The following is a 27,029-nucleotide window of genomic DNA, read 5'->3' on the forward strand; positions in this document are numbered from 1 at the left end:
GCAAGGTGAGGGTCTCTGCATTGGGAGGGGTTGCAATATTGGGGGGCAAGGTAGGGGGACAGTGTGGGGGTCTATGGAGCATGGAGGGGATGCAGTGTGGGAGGGGGAGAGTGGGAGGGCCCATTCTCAAAAATCCATGAAATGTTGGGGAGTGCAATGTTGGGGGGCTGTGCAAGGTGGGGATCAATGTTGGGGGGGCATGCAGTGTGTGTGTGGGGAGCTGTGCAGTGCAGGGGGGGCTGTGTGCAATGCTGGGGAGGGCAAAGTGGGAGGGTGCAGTGCAAACTGAGGGCTGTGTGACCCAAGGGCCAGACAGGGTGAGGCACTGGGGACCAGGTTGTGGGAACAGGAGTGGGAGCAGGAGCAGGAGCAGTGTCCGGCACCGAGGCCAGTACTGGGAGTGGGGCCTTGGCAGTGGGTGCCACCGGGGCCCCTGTCGGGGCACTGCGGGTGTTTCCTTTTTCCTTTTTTGCAATAAAAGGCTGTAATTGATTGAAAAGACTGAAATAAATCCCAATCACTCGTGACCACGATTAGATTACGGCGGGCGATTCATTACGCGGGCCGGCAATCCAGTTAGGAGGGGGCCCGCGGGGACAGGGCTGGGACACACGGACACAGCACGGGGACAGACGGACAGGGACAGCCGGCCAAGGACAGCCGGGAACAGGCGGCTGCAGCGCGAGGCACGGCCTGGCACAGGCGCTGGTGCAGCGGGACACGCAGCTGCAGCACGGAGGGACGCACGGAAGGACATGGGATTGCACCAGCACAACGTCCTTATCCTGCTCCACAGCCACCATGTGAAGGCTGGAGGGATCCCTCTGCATGTGGGAAAGGCCGGGAAAAAGCCGTTATGGATTATCCCAGCGCATGGAGTGGGTGCCAGAGGGGAGCGCCGTGCGGATCCCAGCGCAGGGACACGCACTGTTTGGCTGCCTGCGGGCCGGGAGCGCTGGGGAAGTTTCTTGACTAAAAAAACAAAAAAAAAAAGCCGAAACCAAGTCGGCTGTGAGACTCTTCTTTCCCTCAGTGCCGCAGGCAGGAGTGGGAAGGGGCAGGGGAACCCCCAGTGCTGGGTGGGAAAGGGCTGAGTCAGGAGGTTGTGGAACACCAAGCCTGTGTCCCTGGGAACAGTGGGCAGATCCACGGTGGGAACACGTCCCTCCTGGACAAACTTCCTGCTGTGGGCAGACCCCTCTCCCGAGGCAGATCACCCTCCTGTGAGTTGGCATCCCTTGTGGGCAGCCCTTCCCTCGGTGGGCAGCCCCCCTCCATGGGCACAGCCCCCCCTCTGACTGTGGGCAGACCCATTTCTGTGGGTACACTCCCCCTGATCAGCCCCTCCCCAGGGGCAGCCAGACCCCCTGCTGTGGGTGAACATCCCCCATGGGCAGCCCCCCCCCCCCCCCCTCCCGTCCCACGAGCAGCCCCTCCGCCTCGGGGGTACAACTGCTGTGCTGAGGCTGATCAATGAAGCGAGCCCAAATGAGTGCAATTAAAGTCAATTTAATGAGGACCCCCCCATCCACCCCCCAGCCCTGCAGCTGCCTTTGTCCGCTGCTGCCGCTGCTGCTCCCGCTGCCACACACACGGTGCCTGTCCCCCCTCACCCCCAGCTGTGCCTGTGCCACTACGGAGCTCCCTGAGCACAGTGTCACATCCTGGGGGGCAAGAGGGGACCTTGAGGGCAGGTGACGGTGGCCGAGGGCAAGGCCTATCCCTGCAGTGAGGAGGCTGCAGCCCCAGCAGTGTCCCCACTCCTCAGCTGTTCTCCCGAGCTGCTTCCTCCTGGGGGCTGCCAAATGCCTTTGGAAAAGAGGAGGCTGGAGGAGCCCCCAACACTCCTTGGGTGGGAGCTGGAGCAACCGCTGGCTCTCCCTGGACCCCTGGCACTGCTGTGGTGGTACCCCCTGGCTGTTGTGACCCCACTGCTGTCCTCCACGGCTCATCCCAGGGCTCTGCACTGCACAGAATGGCACAGCATGGCACAGAGCAGCAGGGTTGGCTCCCAGGACAGGCAGTTTTCCAGCTGGCCAAGGCACTCCCTACACATCTCAAGGCCGTCTGCGTCCAAGGGTCGTGTTTGCCTGTGCAGAGGGACGAGGTGTCTCAGCACCACTGTCACTGTCCCCTCCACTCCCACTCAGGGACCTCAGCCTTGCCCAGTGCTCCCCTGGGCTGGGGGGCACTGGGGGACACTGGGGGGCACGGAGCCACAGCCATTCAGAAGGGCAAGGAAAAGGCAGGAACTTAACTCCCATTAACCGTCCCATTGTACCGGCCGTGGGAATAATCGGGTTTGCAAATGCAATTGCTGCTGCGCTGCGAAAATCCGACTGGAAAATGTATTAGAGCAATTATCCGCCTCCCTCCGCAGCCGGCGGAGCATTAATATTCAATTTTGATGTGGAAGCCCTATTATGTTAATGACTCTGGTGACAAAAGTCGTTAATGTAAGACCGACGTTTCCTCCGTGGCAGCGGCCGGGGCGAGCGGCGGCCACCACGCCGCGGTGGGGTGGGACGGTCACGGGCCGAGGGCACCGACAGGGCTGTGGGGGCAGCCGGGGGGAGCCCCTGCCCGGCCTCTCGGGGGTCTCCGAGCCTCGGGCCGAGCGGCCCCGGCACACGCGCGGCGCTGCCGGTGCTCGGGGGGCCGTGCGGGGTGTGCCGGGCCGGATTAGCCGCGCTGCAGCGCACCCGGCGGCGCCGCACTGCCCTCCTTTGTTCTCTCGCCGAGCCCGGGGAGATGCACCGGGGCTTCCCCAGTGTCCTGGCACCGCGGCCGTGCCCCTGCCCCGGTGTGGGCAGTACCATGGGCAGGCCTCGATGGGGTGATGGATCTGGAGCTATGGGCTGCTGGTGGGGGACATGGGGAGGGGTATGAGGAGAGAACCATGAGCAGAGGTAGCGGCCCTGTCCTGGCCATCAGCAGTCACCACCGAGGCTCCCAGCTGGGAATGGCAGTGCTGTGGCTGCTGTGATGCTGAGCTGTGCCAGGGTGGTGGCCTGGAGCTGCTGGAGGGGACAGAAATGAGCAAACACGGAGCTGGGAGCTGCCTGTGACAGAAAAAACAGCCGTGACCTTCCCCTTTCCAGCAAAGGGCTCGTCCCATGGCCTGGGAGTGACTGAAGGCCCCAGTTTTGCTGTGAGTGTGTCTGGCAGTGGGTGGCCCTGAGGCACAGGTAGCCAGCCTGGCACTGGGGCTGTCTGGGAAGCAGGAAATTTCTCAGGGCCAAGGAGGGCACAGAAGATCTCAGACACAACCCAGGGGTGGGCTGGGATTTCTGCTGGCCCTTCCCTGGCCCCGTCAGGAGGCTCCTGCCCTGTGCTGTCCCCTCTGTGCAGTGGGTGCTCAGCACAGCCGTGTCCCAGCACGTGGCTGTACCCCTGCCCTGGGGTCCTTGTGTGGCCCAACACCTGCCTGGGGGGCTGCAGCAGTTGGGATTTGCTGCCCAGAGCCCCCCAGTGCGATGCCACTGCCCCCCAGTCCTGGCTCTGATGAGTGACTGGCATCACAGGCACCCAAGCACAGGACAACCCTTGCTGCCACCTCCACTTCTGAGAGCCAGCCCTGACCCACAACACACACGGGACAGCCCCTGACGGACCCGTCTGGGGTGGGGCCACAGCGAATTGTTCTGCAGGGGCAGGAAGCGGCCAAGCTGGCGCTGGCACATGGGCGGGCTGGTGTCCTTGGTGCTGCTGGGGACGGGGCACGGCGTGGGGACACGGGGCGGCTCTGGGGACACAGCCCGGTGCCCGTGGCCGTGCTGGGGGGGCCGGGCCGGGCCGGTTCCCGCGGTGCCCCCGCGGTGCTCTCGCTGTGCCCTCGCTGTGCTCTCGCTGTGCCGCTCCCTGCGGACGCTCCGCGCGCACGTGGCCGGGCCGGGCCGGGCCCGAAGCCCCGCCCCGCGCCCCCATTGGACCAGTGCGCCCCATCCCGCGCTCCCATTGGCCCAGCCCTCCCCGTCCCGCGCTCCCATTGGGCGCGGCGCTCTCCACAAACAAAGGCCGGCGCCCAGCGGGGGGCCCGGCGCGCCGCTCTGATTGGTGGAGCGAAGGGGATGGGGCGGAGCCGCGTCGTGCCCGTATAAGGCTCGGGGCGTGGCCTGTCCATTCATCCCGCGGAGGGGGCGGGGCCACGGCGGGGCGCGCGCGGCTCGTTCCCACGGCGCGGGCGGGGAATGAATGGACGGGCGGGCGGGGGCCGCGCACGGCTCGGTACGGATCGGTAAGGCTCGGTATGGCTTCGTACGGCCCGATAAGGCACGGTAGGGCTCGGTCAGGCCCGGTACGGCGCCGTACGGCTCGGGATCGTTGCCACGCGTGGGTACGTGCGTGTGGGGAGCGTGTCCGTTCGCAGGCGGACCGGACCGCTACGGCACGGTAAGGCTCGGTACAACCAGGCATGGCTTACAGCATCTCGATGCCTGAGCCGCGCATGGGTTGGTGGGGAACGTGTCCGTGGTGCCGGGGCTCGCGTGATGCATGTCCTGCATGTGCGTGGCCGCGCGTTCGCGTGTCTATCCCTGTGTATCCCTCGGTGCTGCCGTGCCCACACGCACCAACCCCTCTGTGCCTTCCACACCCACGCATGTGCCCCCCGCGCCTGTGTTGTGAGGGGCGTTTCCCAGCCCCCCCGCAATCGTGGCCCTGCATCGCCCCAGCACGGTCCCCCCTGTGCCCACGGCAGCACCACCGTTCCCCATGGCCTGGGGTCCCCCACCTCCAAACCCCACCCCATGATGAGCACCCACTGTGGCCCCACGGCTGACACTGGGATAACACCATATGGGGGTCACCACGGCCTCTCTCCTGCCTCCTGGAGGGGCTGTGCTGGGTATGCCACGCTGCTTTAACCACCCCACCGCTGGCATGGATCAACCCCTTTACCTCCATCCTCCCCATCACGCCCATAAATTGATTCCCAATCCCATTCCCAGCCTGCCAGGCCCTCACGGGACACGCGGCAGCTCCTGGCCCATGCTGGAGACACGGGCTGAACTTTGGTCCCCGAGCAATTAAGGTGCCTGAAACTGCACTTCATTAATGGTTGTTCGGCAATAAAACCCATCAAACTGCCCTTATTTGCAGTATAAAACCGCAGTTTGTTTTAATTTATGTTTTTCAATCCGTGCTGGGTGGTTCCTGGGATCTGCCAGGTGTTGGGAGTGGGGTGGCCCTGGATGGTGGGTGCTGGTCCCCATTGGGAAGGGGGGCACGGGGTGGTGTGTGGGTGCAGACCCTCAGGGGCACCATGGCATGGGGGGCTCTGCCCCAGGTCTGGAGAGGAGGTTGCATTCCTCCCCATTCCCCCTGGACCCTGTGCTGCGTCTCCCAGGAAGGGAGGGCAAAGATACTCCCAGGGAGTTTGTGGTTCCAGGGAAGAGCATCCCTGTGCCATGGGAGGTTCATGGAAGCCCCCCCCCATGCCAGAGCTGCCACCGAGGTGAATTCCGGAAGAAAAATCTCCATGAGCAAGGGTGTGATGGGGGTGGGAGCTCCTGTGCCTGCATCCATTGAGTAGAGACGGACCCAGCCCTTTTCCTGGGCCAGCTGTGCCCGTGGGAGCTGGGAATCTGGCTCAGCTCGGCGGGGAGGGGTGTGCGCTCACACGTGTGGAGGTGTCACATCCCTGCGGGGCAGTGTCGGGCACAGCAGCGGCCCCTGGAGCTCCCGAGGGATTTGTACTTCCATGAAACAGCGCGGAATCCCCGCGGGATCAGCTGGCCCTGAGCCCCCATTTCTAATTACAGTAATCATGGCTCTGGCATCCTCTGGGGCTCCAAATCCAGGCGGGAGGAATCTGGGCCATGGGGCAGGACTGGGAAGGGCTCTGAGATGCCCAGGCTTTTGGGCACATCCTGTGGTGGGAATCTTGCCACGGGCTACCAAATCTCACAGAGTTTTCAGCCAGCTCCCAGTGTCCTGTGCTGGCACAGCAGCATCAAGGGTCCCCATCGCAGCTGGCAGCTCCTTGTGTGGGTACCTGGCCATGCAGGGGGTTGAGACTTTCCAGGGAATCCTCTCTTGCTCTCCACAGGTCTGTGATAGGAAACTGTCCTGGTGCTGCCCCGGCAGTGCAGGGACAAGGCCCGGCTCCTGCTGGGGCAGGATTTGGCCTCGGGATGGAGCTGCAGAAACTCCAAACCCTCGGGATAGGCACAGAGCGAAGGTGGCAGAGCAGGGGCTGCTCCCCTGGCATCCCCATCCCAGGGGATTCCCAGCTGGCTCTGGATGCTTCCCAGGATTCCGCTCACACACTGGAGCCACCGGAGTCCTTTTGCTGGCAGTGCTGGGGTAGAACACGGCGGGGGCTCCCCCAGACCAGCTTGGCGACACCCCCGAAGGGGTCCCTCGTCCTGCCCCGGGGACACACATGGGCATGGACATGGACACAGTCACGGCCAGTGCTCTGGCGCAGGAGCCGGGAACGCGCAGCCGGAGCTGCTGATCCCACGCCACACCTGGAGGGAATTAGGCTGCCTGTTCACCTTCCTGCAAACCTTTGTAGAGCGAATTCCTGCGGTTTCCCGTCGCAATTGCTGCAAATTATACGAGCGCCGCGTGCTCGGCTCGGCGGGGCCGGCGGCGTGTGCTGCGCTGCCCCCGGCGGGGCACGGCCCTGCCCGAGCCCCCCAGCGCTGCTGCCCGCGGGGTTCCTGCCTTTTCCCGCAGGATTCCAGGGGGCACGGCCACGGCGTGGGGTTGGGCATCACTACGGTGGGATGGGGAGGGATGTGCTGTGTGTGCACAGCTGGGTGCGTGCCCAGATGTGCCCCCGGGAGGGGTCCCCGCGGTGATGCGCTGCCCTCGAGGGGTCGCTCGGGACCCCCCAGCACCCCGGGGACCCCTGCCTGGGTGTCAGTGCGGCTGCAAAGTGGGTGGTCAGGTGTGTGGGTGCACACACGTGCAGGTAACGCCCTGCGAGCAGCCCCTTTGTGCCTTTCCGTGCACCCCGCGTGTCTTTGCGCGCTCCCGCACGGCCCGGCCCCGCTCAGCTCTGGGGGTGCCCCCGACCCCCTTTGCCCTCCCAGCACCAGCGAGAACGGTCCTCCAGTCCTCCAGGGCGGCCGGAGCGGCCCCACGCCGGCCACGTGGCTTCCGGTAGCGGCGGCGGAAGGCGGAAGTGCCGCTGTGGCCGGTGCCGGGTCGGGGCGGACCCGACGGGGCCATGGCGGGCACGGGCGGCTGAAGGGGCTCGGGGGGCACCGAGGGGCTCCGAGCCGGCCGGGGGGCGCGGGCAGCGGCCACAAACCGGGCCCCCCTCCCGGGCCATGGCGGCGGCGGCGGGTTCCAACTGGGGCCTGATCATGAACGTGGTGAACAGCATCGTGGGCGTGAGCGTGCTCACCGTGCCCTTCTGCTTCCGACAGGTGAGCGCCCTCCCCGTTCCGTGCCGGGTCCCCGGGGCAGGGCGGGCAGAGGCCAGAGCGGCCCCCCGGTCCGAACCTGTGGGCGACTCAGTGCTCGGCACAGGGAATTCAGCAAAGGGAACGCCAAAGGCCCAGGCCAGACCTCTCTTGGACCAAACAATGCGATTCTCTTTGTGGGGAGATCTCCAGCTTGTCATTCCTGCACCAAACTCCGGGTGTTTCCCTGCCCTGAGGTCTCCAACTGATCGTTTCTGCCCCTCTTGGGAGGAGAAGGGAGAAATTAAATAGAAGGATTTGTCCATGTGATAAACAGGAGTCGACCTGGAGGCATTTGCAGCCCCCTGCTGTGCCCCCAGAGCCCCTCCCCAGGAACTGCCCCATCCCCACGGCCACATCTGCCCAAAACAGCTGGGAAAGGGCAGCTGGGATGGGGATTTGTGCCTGTTCCAAGTCAGCTCCTCTGTGGTTCCCACCCCCTGTGAACAGGGGAGGCAGGAGAGGAGCTGGGTGAGGGGTTTGCCCCAGCAGACGTGGCACCTCGGGCTCTGTTTGTGCTCCCTGGGGAGCTGGGGATGAGCCAAGGGGGAAGTTCTGCTCCCAGTTTGCTCCTGGGAGCTTAAACTGGTGCAGCTGAGAGCTGTGGGAAACAAATGAGTGTTCCCTGTGTCCTTGGGTGCCTGGGAGCCCGTGCCCTCCTCCCAGCTGGTAGGGCAGGGAGGGAACTCTGTGGAACAAGGAAAAGCGAGGCTGGAGTGACACGGGGGGAGCCCGAGGGTGCTGAGGGAGGGCCCAACCCCTCACCCCCCTGGTCTCTCTCCCCTGTGCTCCGTTGCAGTGTGGGATCATCCTGGGAGCTGTGCTGCTCATCTTCTGCTCGTGGATGACCCACCAGTCCTGCATGTTCCTGGTGAAATCGGCCAACCTGAGCAAGCGCAGGACCTACCCCGGCCTCGGTGAGACCCAGCCCTCCCTGCTGCTTGTTGCACCTCCAGCCTGACCTTGGCCTCTGCATTGCTGTTTTCACTCTGGTGCTGTTGGAACAGCCCGTGGTTTCCTGCTGCAGCTCCCAGTTTCCTGGGCCTCTCCCTCGGGACTGAATCCTGCTCCCGACAGCCCAGCTAATGGTGCTGAGCTGTTCTGGCTCCTCGGGGCAGGGGAGGAGGTGCAGCAGTGCCTGAGCCAAACCCCAGCTCCCAGGAGGCAGCTGGGATGAACTGTGGCTCTGGGATGAATTAATTGTGGGTCTGGGCACGAGTTCCCCGCCCGGCGCTGCCGGGACAGCGGGTGCTGCCAGCCGGGAGCCTGGCACGGAGCTGGGCTGCCTGGAGCCGAGCTGGGAGCCTCTTTGTGGTTCAGCAGAGAGGAAACAGCACAAGCTTCCAAGGGGCTGAGAAAACAAAAACATCTGGAAGGTCCCCGGGTGGGTTTTGGCAGAGCCTGGCCGCCCTCAGAGCTTGGTGCTGGCGCCGGGATTGGCCTCTGCTTGTGGCCTCTCCGGGAATTCTGACTGCCCTGAGGGGCAGGAGGAGGTGGTGGGGTTCCAGTCCTCTCCCTTGGCATGTGAAACAGCAGGAAAAGTCACCTTTTCCTAGTTTTCCCTTATTTTCCTGTGGGAAGAGGGATCTGGCTGGTGCTGCCCTGATATGAGGGCGCTGACAGGTGGGTTTGCTCCTCCCTCCGAGTGTCCGAGGTGCTGCTCCAGGAGGCACATCCTGCCTGCTGGAAACAGGAAAGCTGGAGCAGCCCTGTGGTCTGGGGAGCTGCTGTGATGCCAGAGGGAAGGGAGAGCCCCCGGAGCCCCTTCCCAGCTGCCGGTGCCGCCCCCCGGCCCCACAACACGCCTTTGTGTGCTGCTTCCCAGAGTACAGAGTCCCCTCCACCTTGGAGCGTGTCCCGGGAAAAGGGATCCTCTGCATGCTCTGGAGCCAAGGGGCTGCAATACACAGAGGGCCAGTAATGCTTCCCAGCTTCCTCCTGGCATGAGGGGGCTGGCAGCAGCGCCTGTGCCCGCTCCCAGTGCCCTGGCAGAGCATCCGTGGGCAGGGACAGCTCCCACGCCGCATCCCAATGCTGCAGGATCAGGCAGCTCCACACAGGCCCCCTTTGTCCCCACAGACTGTGCCCAGGGACATCTGCAGGCACTCCTGGCAGCACCATGGCCGGTGCCGTGGGAGGATTTGGCAGTGCCAAGGCAGGGAGGAGAGTTGTGCACATTCCCTTGGGGCGGGCACTGCCTCAGGAGGGACACTGAGAGGGACACTGGGAGTGCCAGCACTGGGGTTGGGCCATCCCTGCTGCAGGGAGGGGAAGGGCCTCGGGCAGGTGCGTGGGCAGGTGTAGCATTTGGGGGGTTGTTGTCACATCAGTTCCGGGCAGTCGAGAAGGTGAGTTGGTTCCAGCATCACCAGTGTCTGTGCCATGTCCAGGGGCACCTGGCTGTGTGTGCCAGTCGACAGGACCCTCACAGAGCTCAGTCTGTTCCTGACCCACCTCCAGGAGGGATATTTCCCTCTTACTCATTCCCCTCCCTCCTCACAGACCCTTTGTCTGTGGGACTGACCCCCCCAGGGCTGTTGTCTTTTCCCTCCTGGCTGTGAATCCCCAGAGGAGGCCGGAGCTGCCGTTCCCGGTGCCCGGGCACTGTGCCTGGTGGCAGCTGTCCCACCGCTCTGTCACCAAGCCAGCAGCTATTTCAGGGGCTCCCCCACATCCCTGCCCTGGGCCGTGGGTCCCTGCGGTGCCTTTTGCTCATTCTGTGGGAGAACATCTCGTTTCCTGAATTTTTAGCTCAAGCAGAGTCCAAGGAAATCAAGAGTTGAAGTTAATATTTAAAATAGCAGAAGAAGCTTCCAGAAGGGATCTGAGTTTGTTTGCTGGTGGGTTCCAGGAATGCTGGGCTGTGCCTTGAGGGAAGGCAGAGAGGACTCTGGGGTGGTGGGTCTGTGCAGGACCTCGGCTGGCAGGTCTGGGCACTGTGGTCTGGGTTTGGAGCTCTCCATTCCCATTCTGCCCAGTGAGATCTAAAAATAGAAGTGGAGTTTTCTTGGCATTGTCTTTTTAAGAGAAAACCCAATGATTTAAGGACTACTGAGCATTTTCTGCTCCAGCCCAAGGGTGGGAGGGGGGAAAAAGCAAAGCCTTGGCAGCGGCCCTTTGGTGTGGGTTGGGAGCACTGGGTATTCTGGGAATGGGATTGAACGTTCTGGGCACCAGCTCAGCTCTCCCAGCCAGCGATGTCAGGCGGCCCAGTTCGAGGGGGAAGATAAAAATAAAAAGGGGAGTTGGATTGGAATTCTGCACCACTTCAACTTTTGCCACACAGAATCTTGTACAGGAATATTTTCTCTCCCATTGCCTTTAATGGCTGCCATGTGTGGCTGCTGCTTCACACCATTTCTGGTTTTAAATAGAAAAAAAAGAACCTGCTTTCTGGCTTCTCCTCATCTTTGTTCCTGTCTTATGTGGTTTTCAGTTTCCAGAGGGAATGGCTGAAAAGGAAAGTGGGAGGGTGAGGCAAACAGCCCCAAAATGCCAGCAGTGGGGCCCTGTTGGTGTGTAACTTTGAACTGGCCTGTGTGCTCTGTTCTCAGCCTTTCTTTGACTAACTTCTACATTTTTTCTCCTTTTATGCCAGCATTTCATGCCTATGGAAAAGCAGGAAAAATGCTGGTGGAAACAAGGTAAATCTGCTGCTTATTTAAAGTGTGAACAGTTTGGGTTCCTTTGGAGAAAACTCCTGCTCTGAGCCTTGTCCTCCTTCCTTCCCCTCCTGCCTCCTGGAATTTAACAGGAGCTTAAGTGAGGTCCCCAAAGTGCAGCTCATGGTGTGACCTGCAGTGTATCCTGCCCATTCCCGAGTGGAAGCAGGAGTGGGAAGGTGCTCCAGGCAGTGGGAGCACAGAAGGTGGGGATGAGCTCGTCTCCTGCTCTGCTGTGAAATCCCAGTCATGTCACTTGTAGCTGTTCTCCAGGGGTGACATCCCTGCTGGGAGTGCCATGAATGAGTGGGAAGGAGAGTGTTTGGTTCCTTGGATCCAGGGGTCTGCTCTGCCCTCTGCACTGCCCTCACAGTGAGGTGCCTTCAGGGGGAATCCTGTCCCCATTTTGGGGCAGACTCTGCTGCCTCCCATGAGCCCAGTGCAGTGGAAGCTCCTTGCAGATCTCAGGTGATGGGACATCCTCACAGCCCTGCTTTTTCCACCAGGGATTCTTTTCCAGGCATCTTGAGCCCAGGCCAGGCAGTGGCAGTGGCTCCTTCCCTCAGCCCAGCTGCAAACTGCTGCACAGCACTAAAAATACACAGAATATCCCTCAGATGTTACTTGTCCCTGCAAGCAGTGGCTGTAATTGCTACAGGGATGTTCTATAATTGGAACTGGGAAGGAAAGTGGTCCAGGAGTGGGAGGAGAAGCAGTTCATGGACAATCTTTTCATTAAAGTGTGGTCCATTGTGTGGAGAGACACTGGAGAGCCCACTGGATATCCAGACTCTCATGGCAGGGCCCTGCTGTGCAGTGTGGGCTCTAAGAGCCTCCTGCTGATTCTTTTAGAGGTTTTTCCAGGAATTGAAGGAATTCTTGCCATCTCCAAGATTGTTTTTTGGAGTTGATTTTTTTTTTGCCCATGGCTCCAAACAGCAGTTAAACCAGTGCATGGTTCATTAGCTGAGTTACATCTCCGAGCTGTTTGGTGTGGATGGAGGTTCTCTGATGGTGGTTTTACTGGGATTGAGTGCAGGAGGGTTGTCTGCCCTTCCCAAGGCTGAGGATGGAAGGATGGTCCTCCTAACCCCTCCCTGTTTGTGTTTGCAGCATGATTGGGCTGATGTTGGGCACTTGCATCGCTTTCTACGTCGTCATTGGTGATTTGGGCTCCAACTTCTTTGCACGACTGCTCGGATTCCAGGTGAATAAATCCCACCTGCAGTGCCCACAGTGCTCCCAGATCTTGCACTGAGCTGTTCCTTGGATACAGCACAGCTCCTGTCTTGGACTGGGCCCAGTGCCCCACTGGGGTCCCAGGGGGTGTCTCTGGGGTGCCCTCATGGAGAGCTTTGAGGGGTGCCTGGAGCATGGAACCTTCAGCTTTGGGAAGTCCTGGAAGCCCAGACATATGGTGAACAATCAGCTGTAAAACTCTAATAAGGCATTTTCATCAAAGGAATTCTTTTTAACTTGGTCCCTTATTAATTCTGGAGCAGATCCCTGGGGGAGATGATGCTTCCTGCCTTAATTCCTGCCCCAGTGGGTAGTGACAGACAATTCCTCTGCCTGAGCTCTCCCCCCTCTAGTTCAGGAGGGGGGTTTGTCCTGTCCCTGGCTGTTTTGGTGGCCAAAGCCATTGTGTTCCTGCCTCCTCAGCCGTGTGATGAGCCTGGGGCTGGCTCAGGATGTTTGGAAGCAAGAGGTGCTCCTTGTGGGCACGGCTCGGAGCCTGCACAAGAGCCGTGCAGGGAAGCAAAAGGACATTTGGGAAGCACAAGGATTTTTGGTGGAGCTGTTATCTGTGCTGCCTGATGCTCCTAAGCTCAGATTAAGGGACTGTGAAGTTAAAAAAGATGCGTTGAGGCCACAGCCAAATTAGGTATTAAATATTTCCAAGCATTTCCGAGTGTGCTGCTTTAATAAATACCAGTGTGAGGCTTTGATTAATTTTCTGGATCGGGGTTTTCAAGACTTCAATCTCTTGTCTCCCCAAGTAAGTTTGGTTTTTATTTAATTGCATGAAAATACCTTAATAGCTTGTGCTGAATTAGCATTTAACCCCCCAAACCTCCCCCAAATTCTTCCACCTCAGACCTGTCACACACTGCAGAGCAACAGTGGCACCCAGTGCCTGTCTCAGCTCATCACAGACGGAGCCCAAGGGAATGTTGACTTCCCAGCATCAGATCTTTAAACACCTACAGACACAGAATTTCACATTTTAAAGTCATTCCTCACTCTGGAAGAATGAACTGTGTCAGGGTTTGGTGGATGTTTTGAGTGCACTTCCTGCTCCAGGTCTTTATGCAGGTCCCTTTTCCAGATGTCGGGCAGTTTCCGGATCGTCCTGCTCTTTGCTGTCTCCCTGTGCATTGTCCTTCCCCTGAGCCTCCAGAGGAACATGATGGCCTCCATCCAGTCCTTCAGTGCCATGGCTCTCATCTTCTACACTGTCTTCATGTTCGTGGTGGGTATGGACACTGAGAATCCTGTTTTCCTCTTGTTTTGACCCCTGTGTTCCTGCTGGGACAACCTGCTGGGACAGGCCTTGAGTTTAAAATGTCCTTCCTGATAATTAGTGCTGGGAATAACGAGGGATCTGGGTGCCTGTGCTCCTGAACTGGTTTGTTTGTTAGACACCAGCACTTCTGTTTCTTCAGTTCCATAAACTCTATAATTTGGCACTTGACATGCACCTGTTCTTAGAGATTTCTAGAAAATACATATTTTTATTTCCTCCTTGAGCTGGACAGGCTCTTGACCATTTTGATGCCGTAGGGGGAATAGAATGATGCCCAAACTGGCTTGTTTGGCTCAGCCAAGCCCCATTTCCTCAGAGGTGAAAACTGTCTTTTGCTGTTTAATGACCAGTTTCACTCACAAATGCTCCTGTGGTTCACTCGTGGAGCCCCAGCCCTGTCTCATTCATTTAAAAACGTGCAAAGGAAGCTGCTTTGAACAGTAATTCTCACAGTTAAATGTGTCAGTGGAAATTGTCCCACCCTGATGTGTGCTGTGATGTCTGATGGCATCAAGCAAGGAGGGGGAATGTCACAGATCCTTTAAAATCCTCCCTGGGATCCTTGGTGGTCCCTGGAGCTTGGTGGGTGGGATGGGGAGTTGGGCAATTTCCCCCACAGAGGTGGGGCTGTGGTGGGCAGTGTCAGCTGCTCCTGGCAGAGCTGGTATTCCTGCTGCCATGGAGCTGTCTGGGGCTGGATGCTGAGCCCTGCTGTCTCCCCTGGCTGCAGGTTGTGCTGTCCTCTTTCAAGCACGGGCTCTTCAGTGGGCAGTGGCTGCAGCGAGTGAGTTACACGCGCTGGGAGGGCATTTTCCGCTGCATCCCCATCTTTGGAATGTCCTTTGCCTGTCAGTCGTAAGTACCTGCCATTCCCAGCCCTGGCAGTTGTTCCCACAGTGTTTCTGTGAGGGCAGAGGGTCAGGAGGATCTGCAAGGGATAGATACCATCTGGTTTGGTGTTTTATTTTCATCAGGGTATTTTACAGCCCGCTGAAGTTCAGACTCTCATTCAGTCGTGACCCTTTTGTTACTGAGACGGGGAGGGAGTTACATTTCACCTGGGAGTTATTGTACCTGAGCAACACGAGACCGTGTGGGACAAACAACCCCTCACTGTGACACAGGGAGCTTCTGGTGCAGCTGCAGGAGAGATGAATTTCCCCTGGTTCTTTATGGGAACAATGTGGCACCAGGAAAGGCAGTGGGGCGGTGTCACCCCATGGCCACAGGGCCCCTCCATGGGGAGTGAACACTGGAGGCAGCTCTGCTGCTCCAAATTTCTTGGAGAGCACTCAGAAGATGGCACAGCTGTTGGCTTTGGATGGTTGTTCCTGCATTCCCAGTTGCCTGGTTTTAGTGGCGCTTGGAAGAAGGTGAGGCCAGACCAGGCTGTTTCCAGTTCCCTGTTTTTAACGAGGGCTTGTGCTGACAAGTGGAAGAAGGTGAGGGCAGACCAGGCTATTCCATGTTTCCTGCAGCATTCCCTGCTGCACTGAAATGGCACATGAGCACTACGTGCCTGGCCAGAGCTGTGACAGCTCCAAACAGTGTAAATCCAGCCCTTCTTTGGAAGGACCATCCTCCTTTGGAAGCCTAGCAGAGCTGGGCTTCCCCCCTGTAGTTCCAGCAAACAGGTCTCATGCCAACAGTAAATGAATGTGACAGATAAAATTTGCTCAGGCTGCTGTGTTTACACCCACTCCAAGATCCATATCATCATTTTCCACTTACTGGTTCTCTTGGCAGCTTGGATCCTACCCCAGCTCCAGGCTTGCTGTTTAATGTCTCCATCACAACTGGTGAAGGGAATTGTGTTCTCTTACAGCTTTACCTAGTTAACAAATCCCTTTTATTTTTTCCCTGTGGTATCCAAGCAGTAGTACCCAGCAGAATTTTTCTGGGAGTTGGAAATGCAGGGAAATGGTTTAGTCTGGACCAGTGTGTATGGACCTAAATATGGGCTCCATGGCAGCACTTATGTGGCAAACCCAACCTAAAGCTGGGTATTTTTTTCTAAGTATCAGGAAAATATGCTGTCCTCAGCCCAGGCAATATTTCTATATACATTATATGGGGTTTTTTTATTTCTTTATATGTTCTCTCTTTGTCTCTATATATTCTACTTCTCTTTATATATATTTTATCTCTCTATATATTCTCAGCTATGTAGGTTTAATTTGGCTAACCTCTGAATCACCTTTTGAACCATCCCACACACTGCAGAGCCTCCCTACTTCCCTCTTTTTTGCTTCCCAAGCCTGGATGTTTGGCTGGACCCTTCCCCTCGGGGGCAGAAGTTCGGGACATAGTTAATGTAATGGCTGTGCTGAGGGCAGGGAGGAATCCTGAATGGAGAGACTCCCAGGAAACTGTTCTCCCTGCTCCCAGGGAGGAAGCCCAACAGGGAGACTCCAGGAAAGCCATCCTTGCTCCCTGCAGCCCTGGGGGGTCCCGGAGCCGACATGCTCGGCTTTGTGCAGATCCTTTTGACATTCAGGATTAAGGGCTGAGGATCCTTCAGCTTGTCCTCAGCCTGACACGCTTTCTGGGAATGGCTTCCTGCCCACTGGAGCAGGGGATACCCCTTCCCATCTCCCTGCAGGCTCCCCACCCTTCTCCCCAGAGGTCCCTCAGTAACACGAAGCCACTTGAATTAAAGTAACAAGAGGTTAATGAGTTGCTAAAATATGCACCTAATGTCAAAAAGGACATTCCTTTCCAACGCTGTAAATACCCCAAATCCCGGAGCTGAAGTAGGACAGGCGCTGCGTTTGGTTTTGTTTGTTTAACTTTTCCTTTAGACAGTGGGATGCTCCAACCTCCTTCCCACTTTTCCTCTGTAAACACTGTGTTGCTTTAATTATCAGCACGGAGAGCTCCAAGAACAATAATCTGCGGCGCTGGGGCTGGCCCGGAGCCACCCACGTTCCCGGGAACAAACGGTCATTCACTTTGCAGCCCTTCCTGAACCCCAGTGTTTACATCACACGTTTCGCTCCACGTGGTGGGGTGGGGAGAGCAGGAATATTTTTGCAACACTTAAAAGTTATGAGTGTTCTGAAATCTCTTGGCATTAGCAGTATAAATTGTGGAATTGCAGCGGGTGTTTATGCTCCAGAGGGGGAAGGTGTCAGGGATTCGTTGCTGCTGGGCTGAGGCAGAGAACAGGCTGGAAACAGGGGGTTTCACTCTTTTTCTGCAGGTTTCCTTAAGTAATTTACCCTTTTCTACAGTCAGGTGTTGCCTACCTATGACAGTTTGGATGAGCCATCAGTCAAAATCATGAGCTCCATATTTGCTTCTTCCCTAAACGTGGTCACCACCTTTTACATCACGGTAGGAACTTCCCCTTCTCTTCCTTTGCCAGAAATCTGGAGAGGCCAGAGGGACAAGGATTTATCTACAGCTGGGGCTGGTTTCTGCTTATCTGTATTTATTCTGACAGATAAGTCATCGTGGTGAAAGCAGAGTTATCTGGGAGGTGATGAACCCAACGGCGCAGGGGAATTTGGGAGGGTCCAGATTTCCAGCGTGGCACGTTTTCCTTGGGTGGAAGCAGAGTGGAGGCCCAGCTCTTCCCAGGCCCAACCTGGAGCGGGGGATGCTGCCCATAGTTTGGGAGAGTGTTTTTTAGCCTGTTTTGAAGGAAGTTATGCCTCATAAGCCAGCAGTTAATAAAACTGGGTTAATAATTCCTGGGGAGAGCTTTGGCCCATGCACCAGGGTGCTGTCCATCAGAGAGGGACAATCCATGGGCCTGGCAGCAAGGAGAGTGTGTCCTCCAGGAAACCCCCCCATGTTTCGTGAGAAACTTGCTTTTGGGGAGCTCCCACTATTCATGGGCCACCTGTGCCAGCTTTTGGAGTGCTGGGGCTGCTGGCAGGTTTCCCATGGAGGTGACTCCACACTTCCACCTGGTTGCTCCAACGGGACATCACTGTCCTCCCCCTTCCATAAGGAGCACGTGTGAAGTGCTGTGGAGTCCAGCTCACCCTCTGCCCTCCCCAGGTGGGCTTCTTTGGCTACGTGAGTTACACCGAAGCCATTGCTGGGAACGTCCTGATGAACTTCCCATCCAACCTGGTGACGGAGATGATCCGAGTGGGATTCATGATGTCCGTGGCAGTGGGGTTCCCGATGATGATCCTGCCCTGCAGACAGGCACTGAACACCCTGCTCTTTGAGCAGCAGGTAAGATCCCTGCATGGCCAGGGATGCCTTAGTGTGAAACTTGCTTTTTGAAGGGTTTTTTGTGACCAGGTTTGGATCCCAAACCTGTCTCGGTTCCATGAGACTCCGGTGACAATGACATGTGGCAGATACTTGGTATCCAAGGGGGCAAACCCCCAACTCCCATGAAATCCTCAGTGCCCTGGGTGTGGTGACAGTGCTGCAGGAGCCTGTGGCCATTTTTAAATCCTGCCCTGCAGAGTGGTTAATCCCTGGGACTTGGAGGTTCGTGTCCTCTCCGCAGAGGAATTCCATGGGCAGAAAGGCTGGAGTTCCCGCTCTGAAGCACATATCCCATGGCTGCTGCTCCCTGCTCTGCTGGGGATTCCAGCTCTGGCACAGACGTGTTACACAGCTCAGAGCTGAGGTGGTTCTCCCCCTCAGAAAGAGGGAGAAATGTGCTTTTGGAAACAGCAGAGCCTCCTCATTTCCTGCTGCTCCAGCTGCCGTCCTTTTGCTGGCCAACTCACTTTGCATTGAGCTCCAGCTCCTGTTCCCGGCCTCGGAGCCCAGCCCCGCCTCATTTCATGTTGCTTCCATGTGTGCCTACTCATTCCTGCCCCATTATTCTCACCCAACACCTTTGCAGCAGCCCTGTCCCCTCGGGGTTTGGGTGTCCCCTTCCTCCAGCGCCTCCCAGGCTGCGGTGCCAGCCCAGCGTGGAGGCGGGCGGTGGGATGTGGGATACAGCCCTCTCCCACACATTCCACCTTTCCCAGGGCCAGCTCCTCAGCCAGCTTTTGTGACTGTAGCTGGTCTGTCTGCTGGAGACTGTAAGTCCCTTGTGACGGTGGCGTGTTCTCCTCTGTGCATTGTGCGGCGCAGAACGCGCCGATGGGATTCAGCAAATACAGTAAGAGATTGTGGGAATGTTCTGAGGCCTTTGTGTATCCGCATAAATAGAAACCTCTTAGGGCAGGAAATAAAACTTGAGCAATTTATAGCTCCAAATCCTGCCACTTCTGCCTGTGAGAAGCCCCCAGCTCTTTTCTCACGTCGGGAGGGCCCGAGGATGGGGGCAGACAGTTGGTGAGAGCCAGCGGGTGCAGGGGAGGAAGTGCTGGAAACACTTGGGGATGCTTCGGATCTCGCCTGGGCTCAGCTCATGGCTCTTTGGGCTTGAAGGTGTCACTTTGCCTTCCTCTCCATCTGTGCAGCAGCAGAGCCAGGACCCGACGAGTCTGCAGGGCACGCTGGGGTCTCTGCCTTCCACACCTCCCACTTGGAGTGTGGGGATGGGGCGGGAAGCAGAGGGCATCTGGAATTCCTCCAGCAGCACCCATCCTCCAGCAGCACCCATCCTCCCAGCTGGAGGAGCTGTTTCTGTGGTGTAGTATGGTGGGAATGGCCCTGCTCCCCCAGGTGTTGGGGGACACCTCTGCCTAGCAAACCCAGAGGTCTTACCCCTGTGACTGTGCTCCCTCCTCCTGCTCTTGGCCTTGGGCTTCTCTCCAAGTCCCTGCACAGAGAATGGGGCCCAGCTGTGGGGGGTCATGTTTGGGCCGGGCTGGAAGCAGCAGCGTTGGCCCTGTGTCCCCCCAGCTCTGTTTTGGAGGTTCAAATGCACCTTAAAACTGCTGAGCCATGTCTGACTGCCCCCAGTATTCACCTCTGTGGAGAGCAGACTGTGGGGATGATAGAGCTCTGGGGTCTGCTGGGGGATTGCTGAGGAACTGGAGGAATTGCTGAGGAAGTGCTGAGGGGCTGTGATGTAGGAGCTGAACTCTTTCTCCCACTCCCAGCAGAAGGACGGCACCTTTGCTGCCGGGGGTTACATGCCCCCGCTCCGGTTCAAAGCCCTGACGTTGGCTGTTGTGTTTGGAACCATGGTTGGAGGCATCATGATCCCAAATGGTGAGTGAGGAGCTGGGGACAAGGCCTGGCTGTTTTCTTTGATCCCTGTTCTTTGCTTTCCTGGCGGGGGTGACTGGGCTCACAGCCCATCCTGCCTCAGGGCTCCAACAGCCACCCTGTGCTGCTGCTCTGGCACTTCTGGAGGAGACCTTTGCTGACTTCTCCTTTTCTTTCCCAGTGGAAACAGTCCTGGGCCTGACAGGTGCAACCATGGGAAGCCTCATTTGTTTCATCTGCCCGGCTCTTATTTACAAGAAGATCCACAAGAATGCGCTTTGTTCACAGGTCAGTGCTGATGCTGCTTGACATCCTCCTAAGCCCTCTGCAGAGCCTGGGAACGTGTTTCATTTGGCTGCAGCAGGGAATCTGCTTGGCACCTCCTCCAGCCTCCCCCTCCAGTCTGCCCAGTACAGGTGGGAGCTGTTCTGGTCAGGGGTCCGTCCTTGGGGCGCACAGGCAGTGGCAGAGGTGGTGGCCCAGTGCATGGTTTGGAACACCAGCCCTTTGTGTTCCTCCAGCAGCAAGTGAAACATTGATTTGGTGCATAAAATGCTGCTTCCAGTCCTCCTCCTGGTGGGATTCAGGTTCTGGATCATCAGAACAGGAAATCCAGGCAGGCTGTAAAACCTTAAAGCCTCACATCCCGACCTGCCCGGGCTGGGTAAAACAAACAGGGCTTCTCCGCGGTGCAGTTCCCACTGCCGACCCTCAGCCTTGTGCTTTCAACCAAAGTAATAATAAAGAGGAACACACACATAGAGGTGTTGCTTCAGGAATTGATTTTCTAAGGGATTGGAGTTGTTCAGAGGCTGTTAGAAGTTTAACTTTTCCTTTTGCTCCAGTTGAATTGGCCTCCTCGGGGACTGAAACAAAGTGGCTTTTTGCTGGGCTTGATCTCTCTGCTCCTGCAAATACTGTGGGCTGAAATTAACAGGTTTTGGTTTCTTTTTTTTCTAACAATAACTTAATCCACCACCTTTTCGCAGGCCTCTGTCCCAGCATTCCCAGTGAGGACAGTGCTGGGCTGCCCAAGGTTTTGGGCAAAGTGCGGAGTCAGCAGGGGAGAGCAGCACGTTTTTGTGGGGCCCACAGAACTGGTGGCTTGTTCTGTGCTTAATGACTTGTGGCTTTGCAAACCTACGTGAAGTTTTTAAGCAGGGTGTGTTTTTTTCTACCCTGTGCTTTCCCTGACACAAGGAAATAGTCCAACTTTCCAGCTTTCACTCTGAATTCTGACACTTTGCTCCAAAGTTCTTTGAGTGAAACCCTGAGCAGGAGTCTGAATGCCAGCCTGGGTTTTCAGGGAAACAAAGAGCACTTTCAAGAATTGCCTTCTATTCCGGCTGAGCCAGATTGTTTCTCTGCAGTGCCTTGAGGCTGCACTCAGGACAGGCTGAGCTCTCAGCCCTGGGGTGGGACACTGGGGCCCTCACAATGCCTGACCCCAGACACTGGTCACGAGGCTGAGGGAGATGTTTGTCCTGCAGAAATCTCCACAAAGGAGGAAGGGCTTATCTAAAGCATCAGGCCCCAGGTTACCTCTCAAGAGGCTGTCCAGCTTTCCCTGAGTGATCCATTGCCTGTCACGTTTGCATTCCTGCTCTAAGCAAGGACACACCTGCTCAGCACCTCCCCGCCTCCACAGCCCAGTTTGGAGCCCACCCTTTCCTTCTTCCTCCAGGTCTTTGCAAAGACTCATTTATTCTTCCCCTGGAGCTCTGTCTTTGGTCTCCTCCTTCATTCCTACTTTTCTTTGATCAGGTGCTCCACTCCATCAAAGTCTGCTCCCGAGGAAGGTGGTGGCTGGGGGGAGAGGAGCCAGCCCTGAGCACAGCTGTCCCTGCCTGCCTGTCCCTGTCCAAACAATGAACAGTTCTCCCTCCTTCCCTCCATCATCTTGAGCTCTCTTCAGAGCAGCAGACCTTCTCAACGCCAGCTTTTACACTTGTCTGGGTTATCTTGGCTCTTGTGGTGCTGAGAACTGGCTGCTTTTATCTGGCCACCTCTGGCACCCAGCAGTGCCCAGTGTCGGGAGGTTGCGGGGTGGGGACATGGAGGGGCAGGTTCCTTCAGGAGGTGGTGCAAACCCAGGCTATGAAATGGGAGTGTTACACTAAACAGAGAAGAGAATTCCAGGAGGAGGTGTAAGGGCAGTCCTGGTTGTTTGCTGGCCAGCAAAAAGCTTCTGCCAGCCAGCTGTGAATTATCAGAGCTGCTGTTCTGCTGGGCTGGAAGTGTCCTGGTTGGAAGGATTGGGTGGGAAAGGCCGGTTAAAAAGCAGTTCAAAAGCCTGTGAGGGAAGCAGGGAGAGCATTCCCTTTCTTGTGGTTAAGCATCTGTTCCTGTAAAGGTCCATGTCCCGCTGCCCTCGGGGGCCCCGGGTTTGGCTGAGGTTGCTGAAGGGCACGTGGGGGTCTGTGAACAGAGTGTGGAACTGCCGACAGGAAGGTGTTGCCTTCCCAGTGTTGACACAAGCGTGTCCGAGAGGCCCCTCCTGGGGAGGCCTGAGTTGCTGTTGTCCCAGTTGGGGAAGAGGAGCTGCCGGAGGTCAGGAAGTGACCTCTCGGGCTCACTCCTGTGCAGGTGGAAAAGAGATTCCCTGTGCCCCCCTGGCAGCTCAGGGGCCAGCACACCTTCCTCACCAACACACTGAGGGGAACAGCCCCTAAACACAGCCTGTCTGTGGAGGGACCCAGCGGTGACCGGGGCTCTGCATTCCTTTGCCGTGACTCCGTCCCTCGGAACACTCCGTGTCCATGGATGTCGTCACGCTGTACAAATGCAGTGTTTGCTTCCCGTGGCTGGAGGAGAAGGGCTGAGCTAATGGCTCTGCTGGGCAGAGCTGGACTTACCTTCTGGGAGGAAGGACGGCCCAGGGACCATGACCGGCCGAGGAAACGGCCGTGTAAACTTCCTCTCCTGAATTCCCATCCCTGGCTCCCGGGAGAAGGGCCTGGCCCTGCTGACCTGCCTGGGGGAACAGCCTGCAGCCGCAGTGGCTGCCACGGCCTCTTGTGTCCATGCTGACAGGGCCTTCTGGAGGAGAGTCTGTGCTCCTGGTGGAATCTCTGGGTCTGGGGGAGATCCTTCCCATGGGATCCAACACAGCTCCAAACTGCCCTGCAGTGCTGACCTTCCCCTTGCTCCAGGATCTCTGGATGCTGTGGGGGTCTGTGGCTCCTCTGCCTGGTTTGGTTCCTTGAGTCCTTGCAGCCCTCATTCCCGTTCCTTCAATTGCCTTGGTGGTCTCCTGGGTACAAACCGCCTGCTTTTCCATGTCATAAGCATCTCCATGGAATTAAGCCAAATCATGGACCTCTTTATTCTGGTCTTCAGTTGGGAAGGGGGTAGATGAGGAGGAGGAGGAGGGGGCTGCTGGGGGGAGCTGGGATGGCTCAGGGACAGCCCAGCCTGTCTCCGACTGCCACGTGTGCCCGTACCCGCTGCTCTGGGAGCTCACAGCTGAACTCCAAATGTGGAACAATCAAAGGGGCTTCAATCTCAGGCATTTGAGCCCCTGGTTCCCCACTAAGATAAGAAACAACAAAAATCCTTTTAAAGCATTTAATGTTTTCAGCCGTTTCCTACAGTTTCCTTCTCTCCCATGTTGCTCCTGGTTCCTGTGACACCAGAATTAGATCCTCTTTGTGGAAACACTCTTCCTCTCCACTGTTGTTTCTGGAAGGTGCCAGAACAGCCTCCCAGGCACAAAATGCGTTTGTGCCAGGGCTGTGGATTGTGAGAGGGGAGGAAGTGAAGCAGCTCCAGCCCAGGGCAGCAGGGCAGGACCTGCTGACTCGGCATTTGGCCTGAGGGGTGCGTGGCAGGATTTCTGCTCTTTGTGCACCCCCGGGCAAGCCAGGCAGTACATTCTGCTCCTGTTTCCTCTGCAGTGGCTCAAAGGTCTGGCCTCTGCTCCCTGGTCACGCTGCCCCTGATCCAGAGCTGCTCCACATCCCGCCAGCCTTTTCCTTCCGAAGGCGTCCGTCTGTCTGGGGGATGTGCTGGGAATGGGCCCTCCAGGGTTTCCTGGGCCCAGCTCTGACCACACTGACCTGTGTTTCTGGGCGATCTCCCTCAGCACAAGGCGGATGAGGAAAGTGTCAGCCTCTCCTCCCCTTCTGGAAGTGCCAGTGTTTTAATTTCTCCTTCCAGTTTCACCTCTCCCCTTGATTTCCAGTTTTCTGGCAGCTTCCAGTGGTAGAAATGCTCCCTGTGGCCATTCCTGTTTTCCCCCACACTGAGAAGCATCTTTTCATTGTGCTTTTTGTGAATTGGGATGTAACTACTGCAGGTTGAGGGTTTTGGGGGAAAAGGGCGAGTCATGGAAATCATGGAAGGGTTTGGGTTGGAGGGACCTTAAAGCTCATCCAGTTCCATTCCCTTCCATGGGCAGGGACACCTTCCCCTGGACCAGATTGCTCCATACCCCATCCAACACTTTTAGGAGTCATGTGGAATTAGATCCTTGTAGATCAATTTATCATCAGATAACAAGCAGTAGAAATTCTTTTTGCTGCCCATCACTTTCTCCTTTTTGAGGCAGAGAAATTCCTGGAGCCCTTCTCTCCACGGGATCCAGATTCCATCCTTCTATTTTTATCCTGTTTGATCCCAGCTTTCTGGAAATGAGGGAGTCACTTCTCAGCAGCTTCTTGAGCCCTGGCCACTGGGACTCATGTGTGGACAATTTTCCTCTTCCTTTCCAAACCGAGGATTTTTAAGCAGCTCCCTGGAACATTTTGGGTCTGTAACCAGGCTGGGCACTTCTGTGCTCAGCCAGATCTGATTTCATGGAGTTCTCATGCTGGAAATACCAGGGAATGAGCCTTTGCAGCTGGACTCATGGCTGCCACATGCATTTTCCTATCCCTACATCCTGTCCCCTCGCTTTTGAACCCTTCCAATGTAGGAGTTGCCTTTCCAACAGCTTCCAGCATCCCAAACTTCCATTCCCATGGCTCTGCACCCAAATACAAACCTCAGCCAAAAGCTACCAGTTTTCCTGTTTTTCTCTTAGATTTCTCTCCTCTTCTCTCTCTTATTGACATGTGTCACTGTTCTGACCTCAGAATTGTTTGGAGACACTGTGGGAATACCGTATGGAGCAGTCCTGATGGTTTTACTGTGCTAACTGTCACTCTGACACTTTGTGCAGATCATCCTGTGGATTGGGCTGGGAATGCTGGTGATCAGCACATACACCACCCTGTCTGCCACTGAGGACACCCCTGTGAGGACAGAAGCCGTGGACTTAGAGCACCTGGACAGAGAGGAGAACAGAATCGACCAGGATTCACTCAAACTCCCAGGTATGTGTCTGCTGCAGTTGGTTTCCCAGCCCTGTCCCTGGCTACACTTCTTAAAAAGAAGGAAAACAGTTGTTTTTTTAAGTGTGACGGAAACAGGGTCATTTCCAGGCAGCTCTGTGCATCTTCCTGGGGCCTTTTCCCAAGAAAAACTGCAGTTCTGCCTGCTGGAAAAGCCTGCTGTGACCTCCAATGGTACCTTGTGGGAGTTGCTCTTTTGGGAAGGGAAAGGTGGGGTGCAGGAGCTGGGATCCCTGTTTGGGGTGACCTGTGAGCACAGTGCCCACCTGGTCAGGGAGCTCGTGGCCAGAGGGATTGCCCTCCCTGCCCCTGTGCCAGCCCAAGGACCAGCCATCCATCACCTTCAAAGGTACGGGAATTTATGGGAATTGCCTTTTTTTTTGGTGCTGCAGATATAAATTTGGACTCTGCTTTCACCCTGACAAAGGCTGTGATTATGCCTCAGCTCTGTTTACTGGTTCCTGTTATTTATTATTTGTTTGCTGGGGCTGCTGATGGAATTATGGCCGCTCCTCCCTTTCCCAGCTGCTCCGGAGCGAGGCCGCGCAGGTGCCGCCTGACCCCGCGCTGCCCCTCGGCCCTGCCGCGTCCTGTTCCTTCGGCTCCGTTTTGTTTCCTCCTGCTCCTGTGGGGCTTTTTTTTGTTCTTTGGAGGCCTTGAAATATCCTCACGGAGATTGAGAGCGGAAGGGAGAAAGGGGCCGGCTCTTCTGGAGATTATCCTCCCTCCTGGTTCTTGGCCGGGTTCCTGCCCGGCAGCTTGGAGTGTCTCCCACACCGGTGCTGCCGCTGATAACATTCACTCCAGGGTTGCTCTGTGGTGGAGTTTACTTGTGGTTTCCTCGTGGCTTGCTCAAGGCTGTGTGTGCCTTCCCAGGCACGTGGATGCTGGTAAACTCCCAGCAAAAGACGCTCCCAATCCCTTAATGGAGCCCTCAGCAGGGCCGAGAGGAGGGATGCGATTGAATTCTTCCGTCTTGGTTAATTTTGGAGCAGTAATGGCCAAAGAACAGCTGCTCCTTTCAGGAGGAATCGCTAATGACACGTGTTCTGACTGGGAAAATAAAAAATTCCATAAAGCACGGTGCTGGCAGGAGTTTGCTGAGTCGTCCCCCCTTCCCGGGGCAGCAGAGTGGGGTGCCAGGCTCTGATCATCCGAGCGATCCCAGAGCCCACTGGCACCGGCTCTGAGTGCTGCTGGATTAAATAATCCCACCCGGGAGGAAGGCGGGCTCAGTGCTCCTGGGTCATAAACTTCCCAGGGAGGAGCCGTGCGGCTCCGAGCGTGCTGAAGGGGGAAAGCTCAGCTGCCCCGAGGTCCCTTTGGCACTGGAGTCTGAAGGGCTCCATCCCCTGGGATGAGGGAGAGGGGAGAGATGGAGCCGGGCAGAGGAGGGGGATCAAGGAGCTGCAGGGTGGACATGGGGCTGTCCCGGGAGAGCCACTGCTGCGATTCCTTGGATCTGTGCCTCCCTGTGCCTCAGCAGGATGTCGGCTTGACTAGCAATGAGAGGCGTTAAATGGTGCCCTTCTTTCCCCCTGTGGCTCCCCCTCGTCCTCGCCCGCCTTGTTTTGCAGAGCAGGAGCTGTGCCTGGAACGCGCGGCAGCGGCAGCAGCAGCTGCATCCTGTCGTTCAGGGGCGCAGGATCCGGGCTGGGCCGCCCCCGGCACCTGGGTGCCCTCCGGATGGGCCCTGTCCCACGCTGGGGCCTCAGCAGGATCACATGGCTTCTCCCTGCACACCTGTGGAGGGTGCTTGGCCCCTTCCCCAGGGAACGGGTGCCTCGTGCTCCTTTCCTGGTTGGAGTGTGGTGCTCTGAGATGGAGGGTGCCTCCAATCCCCTTCATCCAAGCGCAGGGTTCCTCCTTCCCCAGGCACGCTGCCTCCATGTCCCTTCCTAGGGCAGAGGGTGCCTCATGGCCCTTCCCTGGCTGGAGGGTGGTGTTTCAGGCCTATTCCCTGGGCACAAGGTGCTTCTATGCCCTTTTCCAGTGTGGAAAGTGCCTC

General features: G+C 57.3%; 1 protein-coding gene across 2 annotated transcripts in view; it reads left to right on the forward strand.

Moving 5' to 3' along the window:
* Positions 1–7,136: 7,136 nt before the first annotated feature.
* The window catches only part of SLC38A10 (solute carrier family 38 member 10), a 29,592-nt gene continuing 9,699 nt past the window's right edge, over positions 7,137–27,029 (forward strand). Inside the window, exons 1-11 of one of the 2 annotated variants that reach the window (XM_071573607.1) lie at positions 7,137–7,382; positions 8,218–8,335; positions 11,017–11,062; positions 12,194–12,287; positions 13,410–13,553; positions 14,338–14,462; positions 16,841–16,943; positions 17,616–17,798; positions 19,580–19,691; positions 19,870–19,976; positions 24,850–25,003. In XM_071573607.1, coding sequence (XP_071429708.1) covers positions 7,284–7,382; positions 8,218–8,335; positions 11,017–11,062; positions 12,194–12,287; positions 13,410–13,553; positions 14,338–14,462; positions 16,841–16,943; positions 17,616–17,798; positions 19,580–19,691; positions 19,870–19,976; positions 24,850–25,003 — 1,285 coding nt within the window. In that variant the 5' untranslated portion in view covers positions 7,137–7,283. The remainder of the gene's footprint in view (positions 7,383–8,217; positions 8,336–11,016; positions 11,063–12,193; positions 12,288–13,409; positions 13,554–14,337; positions 14,463–16,840; positions 16,944–17,615; positions 17,799–19,579; positions 19,692–19,869; positions 19,977–24,849; positions 25,004–27,029) is intronic. The other variant, XM_071573608.1, reaches the window with a different exon arrangement.

Source organism: Pithys albifrons, chromosome 19, assembly GCF_047495875.1.
Source record: "Pithys albifrons albifrons isolate INPA30051 chromosome 19, PitAlb_v1, whole genome shotgun sequence".
In the NCBI taxonomy this organism is placed as follows: domain Eukaryota; kingdom Metazoa; phylum Chordata; class Aves; order Passeriformes; family Thamnophilidae; genus Pithys; species Pithys albifrons.